This window comes from Pteropus vampyrus, unplaced genomic scaffold (assembly GCF_000151845.1).
Source record: "Pteropus vampyrus isolate Shadow unplaced genomic scaffold, Pvam_2.0 Scaffold23, whole genome shotgun sequence".
Classification (NCBI taxonomy): Eukaryota; Metazoa; Chordata; class Mammalia; order Chiroptera; family Pteropodidae; genus Pteropus; species Pteropus vampyrus.
The window spans coordinates 3,665,114-3,673,177 of record NW_011888804.1 but is presented as its reverse complement, the minus strand read 5'-3'; the positions used below and the strand labels follow the sequence as shown (position 1 = coordinate 3,673,177).

The following is an 8,064-nucleotide window of genomic DNA, read 5'->3' as shown; positions in this document are numbered from 1 at the left end:
GGGCTAAGGGCAAAGAGCGAATGATGATGATTAGCAGAGTTCTGTGGCCCCTGCAGGCCTCTGCTGTCCTGCCAGCTCCGTGCCTCTGGGGCTGGCTGCGTCCATCACAGAAAGATGGGCAGGCCCAGGAGCTGATGACCCAGGCGGAGGCCTGGCCACTGTCCCGACCAACTGGGCTCACTGAGTGAGGAAAGGAAGAGGAAGCCTAAGGAAACAACTGTTACCAGGGAAAAACCTAGAGGAAACGTTCCACTCCCCGGGCTGCCTGCAGCGGTTTATCTGGAGCCTGGCATTCGGGGCGAATTCTTCTTTGCAGTTTTCCTTGTGTCTTATTCTTTTGCCCGTGCTATACAAACATGGTGTGGCACACGGATACTCCCTCCTCGGGCTGGCCATCTGGTGGGAGGATGCTGCAGGATTCCCTCTCCCGCCCGCCATGGCTTCCCCGTGGGGAGATGGCCCACTGCCCAAAGGGAGCAGGCGTGCCGGTGGTTGCAGGAGAGCTGGGCTCTGGCCGGCACCCGGGAGCACAGCCACTGACTCGCGGTGTGACCTTGGCAACTTGCTTCCCTCTCTGGGCCCAAGTAGCCCGTATACAAAAAAAGGAGCAGGTTGAGATATTTCTAAATATACAGATGGCTGGGTCCTAGCTTACCTCACTAAGTCAGAATCTCCAGGGAGGTACCCAAAATCTTAGTTTGTAAAGCTCTGGTTTTGAAACCTCCAGTTGATTCTGAGGTGTAGCCCAACCGGAGAACCTCGATTTGGCTCTTGCTCTTTCTCAAGGGGCAAGTATCACACCTAACAGTAACTGTTCTAATGCTTTATAAGTACTCTCACATGAATCCTTAAAAGACCCTATGAGACTGGTACTCTATCGTCCCATTTTACAGATGGGAAAACAAGGCCCAGAGAGGTTAAGTTATTTGGCCCAGGTTATAAAAAGTGGCACAGCTAGGATTCAAACCCAGGGACTCTGGCTCCAGAGCTGGTATTCTTAAACACGGTGCTACCCTGCTCATCTATGTGGTGCTTTATACCTTCATGACTGACAGGTGAGTAAGGTGATATTATTCCTATCATAACAATAGTTAAGAATTTATGAATGCTTATTATATCCTTGGTTCTGTTTTGATTATGTCTCTCATAAACCACGCCATGAGGCAGGTACTGTTATAATGCCCATTTACAGACAAGAAAAACTGAGTCTCAAAATAGCTCAGACCCTTGGCCAAGGCCAGGGAGCAGGTGAATGGCAGGACTGGGCTTTGAACCCAGGCAGGCCACACTGCCTCTCCCAGTTCTACCAAAGCGGACGCTGTCATTCAGAGAAGTGATGCCAACGCAGGGCTGGTAAAAGGCACAGACAGGGTGTGACCCCAATGCTCTGACCCAAAATGTTCACCCTCCTCTCAACAGCTGCCCCAGCCCCTCTATTGTCCAGCACCCTGCAGATCTGTTACCTGCTTTGCAGGCCCAGAGGAAGGCAGCATCCCCAAACTTTTCTCCCCCATCAAACCCTCGGGAAAAGGTACTCACCGGGATCACCCGCTCTAGACAGATATTGAAGTTCTTCCTCTGGTTCGGCTTCAGTTTCTTGAGTGAGAATCTGGTCTCACCGATAAACTCGTTATGGCCAAATTTGTCCTCATCACAGACAGAGATCCTGCGACCCACAGAAGAGATGGGGAGAGAAGAAAGCACATATATGAGCTCCTACTATGTGCCCAGAGCTGCCTGCGATGGATGCTGGCAAGCAATGTGCCTAAGAACATTTCAATTCCCTATTTATTGAGCACTGGGCCAGGTGCCTTTTTTTCTTCTTTATGGCAGTATAACTTACAAGCAGTATGTGCATCAATCTTTAATGGCTTGTTGAATTTTTTCACGTGCACACATCATGTAACCACCACCCAGATCCACATATAGAACATTCCGGCTTCCAGAACACCTTTGGGATCCCTTCTAGTCACTACTTCCTTCAAAGACAAGTGCTGTCTTTGACTTTAGGCCCCACAGATTCATTGTCTCGTTTTGGACCTTCATGTACACAGAGTCAGACGGCTACTTTTGCTCAACATTATATCTGCGAGATTCATCTGTAGTGTATGGTAACTTGTCCTTTTGACTGCTGTATAACATTCCTCTATGAAAATATGCCGTAATAAGTCTGCTGCTGATGGGCACTTGGTTTCGAGCTAGTATGAATAAAGCTGCAACGGAACATCCACGTTCATCTCTCTTCATATACACATGTATATACAGGTGACCCTTGAACAGCATGGGTTAGGGACGCCGGCCCACCTCAGAGTTGAAAATCCACGGATAACTTTTGACTCCCCAAAGCATTCACAGCCTGCTGTTTGTTGACTGGAAGCCTTACTGCTAAGTAAACAGTCGATTAACACGTTTGGTATGTTTTATGTATTATATAAAGTAAGCTAGAGAAAAGAATGCTATTAAGAAAATTATGAGAAAGAGAAAATATATTTACAATATTTATTGAAAACAATCCACGTAGAAGTGGATCCGCAGTGTTCAAACCCGGGTTGTTCAGGGGTCAGGTGTATTTCTGCTGGACGTCTTCCTAGGAGGGGAAGTGTTGAGTCATGGGCTTCGCATAAGTTTAGCTTCAGTGGAAACTTCTGAACATGGAGTATTTCCACCGAGCACCCTCTCCAACGTCTTTAACTTGAGCCTTTCCGAATGGGCCACAGTCTCTTGCTGTCCTTTTAATTTATACTTCTTTGATCGTTAACGAAGTTGAGCCCCCTTTTCATATGCTTCACGGCCCTCTGACTTCTCATTTAATTTTTTCTCCCATCGAACATCCACGTTTCCCACTTTCGAGAGGAGACTGGGGCCCAGAGAGGTTAAATCATTTGTCCCTACTAAGTGACGGAACGGGGATCTGAGTTCAGCTCTCTCTGAACCTTAAGACACTATATTGTCTTCTGTTATCTACTCTGTAAACAGAGGCACAGAAAGGGTGGGTGAGTCAAGAGAAAGATCCCTCAGGAAGCCAAAAGGACCAGTCAAGGTAACTGATAATTCATCCTGACATGTACTAAGGCGCGGAAAGGACTTGTCCCCTTGGGAGGCAGTATGGAGGATGGGCAGGGACTAATGGCACCTCGTTCCTCGGCCATCAGCATTTGTTGAACAATGTTCGAAGTTCTGAAGGGCCAGAACAGCCTCTGGGCTGAGCCCCACTGTACGTGAGCTGGTGGGGTACAATCAACACCGTCCGTCTGCAAGGCAAGGTGTGGCCAAAGACTTAAGAATAATCACCATTTCTGACCCAGTGATGCCACTTCTAGGAATTTATGTCAGATATAAGAAGTGCCAGAAATATTTAACTACAAAGGTGTTTATCACAGGATTGTTTATAACTGTGGAAAAGCAGAAATAACAAACATGTTCTATAACGGGGACTACTTAAGAAAATTATAGAATAAACATAAAAATGTAACAGTATACGTGGAAAGTAATGTTGGAATTAGTCATCGGGGAAATGCAAAACCACAATGCGACACCACTACATAACCACCAGAAAGGCCAAAACGAAAAAGTGATGATAAGAATGTGGAGGGACCGGAACTCTCATATATTGCTGGTAGGAGTGTAAGTTAGTACAATCTCTACGGAAAACTGGAAGTTTTTATTAAGGCTGAACATATACACCCACTACGACTCAGCCCTTATAGCCCTAGGTACATATGCAAGAGAAATGCATGCACCTGTGCACCAAGAAACAGCTACTAAAATGTTCCCAGCAGCCCTAATAGCCCCCAACTGAAAACCAATCAAATGCTGTTAATAGCAAAATGGATAAACAAAATTGTGATATATTCACACAATGGAATACTAAATAGCGATGAAGATGAAAGATCTATATCTACACGCAACAACGTGGAGGAACATTACAAAGATAATATTATGTGAAAGAAGACAGACACACAAGAGTCATGTTATATGATTTCATTTCATTTCTATAACATACCGAACCAGACTCAATTGATTTGTCCTGTTAGAAGTCAGGATAGTGAATCCCCTGGTTGGCGGGGGGGGGGTGGGGGGGGAGGGGACGGGGTTGCTTACTGGAGGGAGAGCAATAGGGGATCTTTTGTGGTACGGGACTGTTTTGTTCTCTGATCCCCGCGCGTTCACTTTTGGAAAATTCATCAATCTGCACACTTTTTTTGTGAGTGTGCACTTTTCTAAACGGATGCTACATTGCAATAAAAACCTTTACTTAAAGTAATATCGTAGCTGGTGGGAATATGGTTGGAACAGCCGATTTGGAAAGCAGTTTGTATAACTTGTAAAATTAAAAAAAAAAAAACAAAAAACGCACGTATCTCACGCTCCAGCAAATATCCCTCCTTGGTTTCTATCCTCAGGAGACACACACATGAACACGAGCAAGCAACAAGGATGCTCATTGCAACTTCGTAACAGGGAAAAGCTGGCAACAAGCTAAATATCCATCCACAGGGAGCTGGCTGGAGAAGCTGATAAACATTTATGGAAATTTTTAAAACATGCCAAACAGTACCACATATTGTTTACTGATATGTAATTACATAGCTGCAGTACAAGGCATGCTGGGGAGTGGTACCCATAAAATTCGGGTGGTGTTTAGCCTTGGGGAGGGAAGGATAAGAAAAAGATGGGGGATGGAGTATACAAGAGGAGCTTCGACTTGCATCTGTAGTGCTTTATTTCTTAAGGAAAGAAAAGAGAGCTGAAGCACATATAGCCAAATATTAAGATTTTTTAAAAGACTGAGTACTGGGTTCATGAATTTTTAAAATTACATTCTCTACTTTTCTATATATTTATAATATTTAATAATGAAACATTTTTAAAACTCTGTGATCAATCCATTCTGTGGAATACTCTGAAGCAGTTAAAAATGAGGTAGATCGAAAAGTCTTCTCAGGGCTATGACTCCAAGCTATGTTGTTAAGAAAAAAGGCAAGTACCAGATATATACAGCATGATACTCTCCGCGTCCGAATACACACACACTCAGGGAAGGAAGCAGCAGACCCAGGCTGCGGGAGGGGGCTCACACTTAAAAGGGGCTTTGTCTTCTCCATAATTTTTTACAAGAAGAACATTATTCATGTGTTACTTAGGTAATTAAAAATGCAATTCAAGACAACATTGCAGAAGACTATAACATGGCACCAACATATCGTTAAGTGAGACAGGCTAATTAATAGGATGGTCCATTTTTACAGACACTCAATTGTATATGAAATTTGCACGCACGCATGCACGTGCGCGTGCGCACACGCACACACACACACACGCACACACACACGCACGAAATCCGGATGTCCAGACACCAAGATGTTAATCTGTAGTTTCAGAAATTTCCACCAGAAATATATATTGTTTTTGTAGATGTAAAAAAGAAAAACACTACGCAGTTTTAAAGAGTGGCCCCCGGGCTGGGCGTGTCCTGACCCGTCCAGCCACAGTGGCCTCTGCGGCCCCGCCCCGCAGTTTACCTGAGGGTCTTCCTCTGCATGTCCTCGTCTGTGATGCCGTGATAGACGAGCGTCTCGTTCCAGATGGGGTTCCGGGTGTTCCGCAGGGTTTTTGTCCGAAGCTTGTTGGACTAGAGCCCAGAGAGACAGGCAGAGAGACAGCTGCCTCAGTGGGGAACCAGCCCTGAGGCCCCGTCCCTTGGGCTGATTTGGGGTAGGGGTGACTTAGGAGACACCCCCTCCCCCCGGCCCGGAGTGTCCAGGGACTCAGTTGCTCTCAAATGCATATCTCGGAGAGTGGCAGGGGTGCTGTCCTCTAGGGTGATGGCTACAGCCACCACCAACGCTGGACAGTGGACCACCCCTCCCTCTGTGCACTGGGCTCTCTCCTTGAACTTTCCATTGAGATTAGAAAGTAGAGACATCTTCCTTTGAGAAAAAAAATCATTTACAGGTCAGAGAGGCAGAAATGAGAGTCACCCTCTCCCAGGCAGTGAAGAAACACTTTGTGGGGATGTTGGGACAGTTCCTTCTCTTTTCCCAAATAGCATCCTCCATGCTTGAAATTTCCTAGAGGGGACAAGGTTTTTCATTTTACTCTAAGAGGTCACCAGAAGAGGTGGCTTGGTGACAGGTCTTATTCACACTAACATGTAAATGATTCACTGGATTCTTTGGCAAAGCAAGTTTGGATTTAGGAGCGAACAAAGGAGAGAGTCTCAAGGAGAAGCGAACTTCACTGGGGAGTTAAGAGTGGCCAACCACTTTTCAGTTTGGCCATGGCCAGGCGAGGGACTGTTTCTCCTTAATCCAAACAAAGCGGGGATGGGGGGGTGGGGTGGGGTGTGTGTGTGTGTGTGTGTCTCTCTCTCTGTCTCTCTCTCTGTCTCTCTCTCTCTCTCTCCTTGTTCGTCTCATGGGGCATTTGATACTTGCAGAGATTTTTAACAGGCATTTTCCCACGATCATGGAACCAAGTGTACTGTCACCCTTGTATTGAGGGCATCCATGTCAAATTAACGAAACGAAGCAAAATATCAAACCCAAGAAGGCACACTTTCCAGCCGTGTGCCCTGAGAGGGTCAGTCTAAAGCGGGAGAACTAACCCCACTTTCCTTCCCCAGAGCAAAACAGCGATCAGCAGCTGAGCGGGAAGGGGAGAGGCGTGGTGGGTGGGGGTACCTTTTCTCTCAGTAAGAGAACATTATCTCAAGTGCTTAGCCCTGAAATCTGGAGAGTTATTCGTTTCTACTGCGAGAGGAGGAGTGTTGGCTGAGGCTTAAAATGGGAGGGGGTGGGGGACCGCGGCCAGCACCGCGGAGCCGCTGGAGGTGCTCGAGCAGGTGAAGGGCATTTTTGAGGCATCTGCTTCTTTCCTGGCCTTTGGCAGCTCCTGATCCTAGGATTCTGGGTTGGAGAAAGGGGCGGAGCCCTGCTCCTTGAGGGACAATGACCTCTGGGCACCCCTCACCCCTCACCCCTCACGAGGCCTTTGCCGCTCAGGGAGGAGAGGGGCTGGGGGGGCAGACAGGGCTACTTAGGCCCTGAACTGGGGAACCCTGGGTACCCGCCAGGGCCTATGTGCCTGGCTGGCAGAGAGGGCCAGGCCATATGGTACCTTGCTGGCTCCCGGCAGGAGATGCAGCTTAACGTAGGGATCGGCCAAGCCGTTGGAGTCCATGGGCTTCAGGCCCTGTAAGAAAAAAGGCAACGGTGTGGGTGCCGTGGGGGGCCGGGTGCTCAGCTGTCACGGGCATCGGGCACGGCCTCTGGCACCTGTCCCCACCGTCGGTTTACCCGGTGCACTTCCTCTTCCAAAGAGAGAGACGGGAAATGGAGCATCATGGAAAGAGCTGTGGAACCAGGCGGGCGGGCGGACGGGGTTTAAAACCTGGTCCCGCCATGGCCTGGCTGTGCGGCCCTAGGCAGGTCTCTTAACCCCTCTGAGCCTCGTTTCCCTCGCCCGTCAGATGGGACGAGAACAGCGCCTGCTTCGGGAAGTGGTGAGACTTACACACGATTTCACCTGTAAAGTGCCTGGCCCATAGTAAGTGCTCATCCAGGCTGGATCGTCACCCTCCGGGTGGGAGAAGACGTCCCAGAACAGGAAGGGTGGGGAAGAGGAGACGCTGCAGGAAGGAGGCCTGATCCTGACCCCGGCCCCTGCACCCCCTTCCGAACCTTGGCTTTTCCATCCATGTGACCGTCTCCGCCTGGGCCCCCTCACAGGACCGGGACGAGGCTCGAACGAGACGCGGCGGGGCAGGGAGTTTGTCTGGGGTAGGAATTAAGTTGGGCTTCTTAAGACGACCATCTCTAAAATTCCAGGGGCTCGGTCACACTCTGTCCTTCCCCCCGACGTCCAGGCTGGCACAGGTGTCCGACCTCTGGGCTCCCACTGTCCCCTCTCATAGCACTAATCCCAAATCCCATGGATTGTGTCCCATGATCTCCCTGGACTTCGCTTCCCTCCTCTGTTCAATGGGGCTAATCGCAGCCCCTGCTTCACAGGGTTCCTGGAGAATTAAATGCGGTCTCACCTGTGAAGGCTGAGCTCTGGGCC

The 8,064-nt window shown here is 48.5% G+C and overlaps 1 protein-coding gene across 1 annotated transcript in view; it reads right to left on the bottom strand.

Annotated features, from left to right (window-relative positions):
- RPH3A (rabphilin 3A) overlaps positions 1-8,064 on the bottom strand; it is a 70,304-nt gene that overhangs the window by 12,565 nt on the left and 49,675 nt on the right. Inside the window, exons 12-14 of the mRNA XM_011356055.2 lie at positions 7,120-7,194; positions 5,523-5,632; positions 1,540-1,666 (exon numbers count right to left, since the gene is read on the bottom strand). Coding sequence (XP_011354357.1) covers positions 1,540-1,666; positions 5,523-5,632; positions 7,120-7,194 — 312 coding nt within the window. The remainder of the gene's footprint in view (positions 1-1,539; positions 1,667-5,522; positions 5,633-7,119; positions 7,195-8,064) is intronic.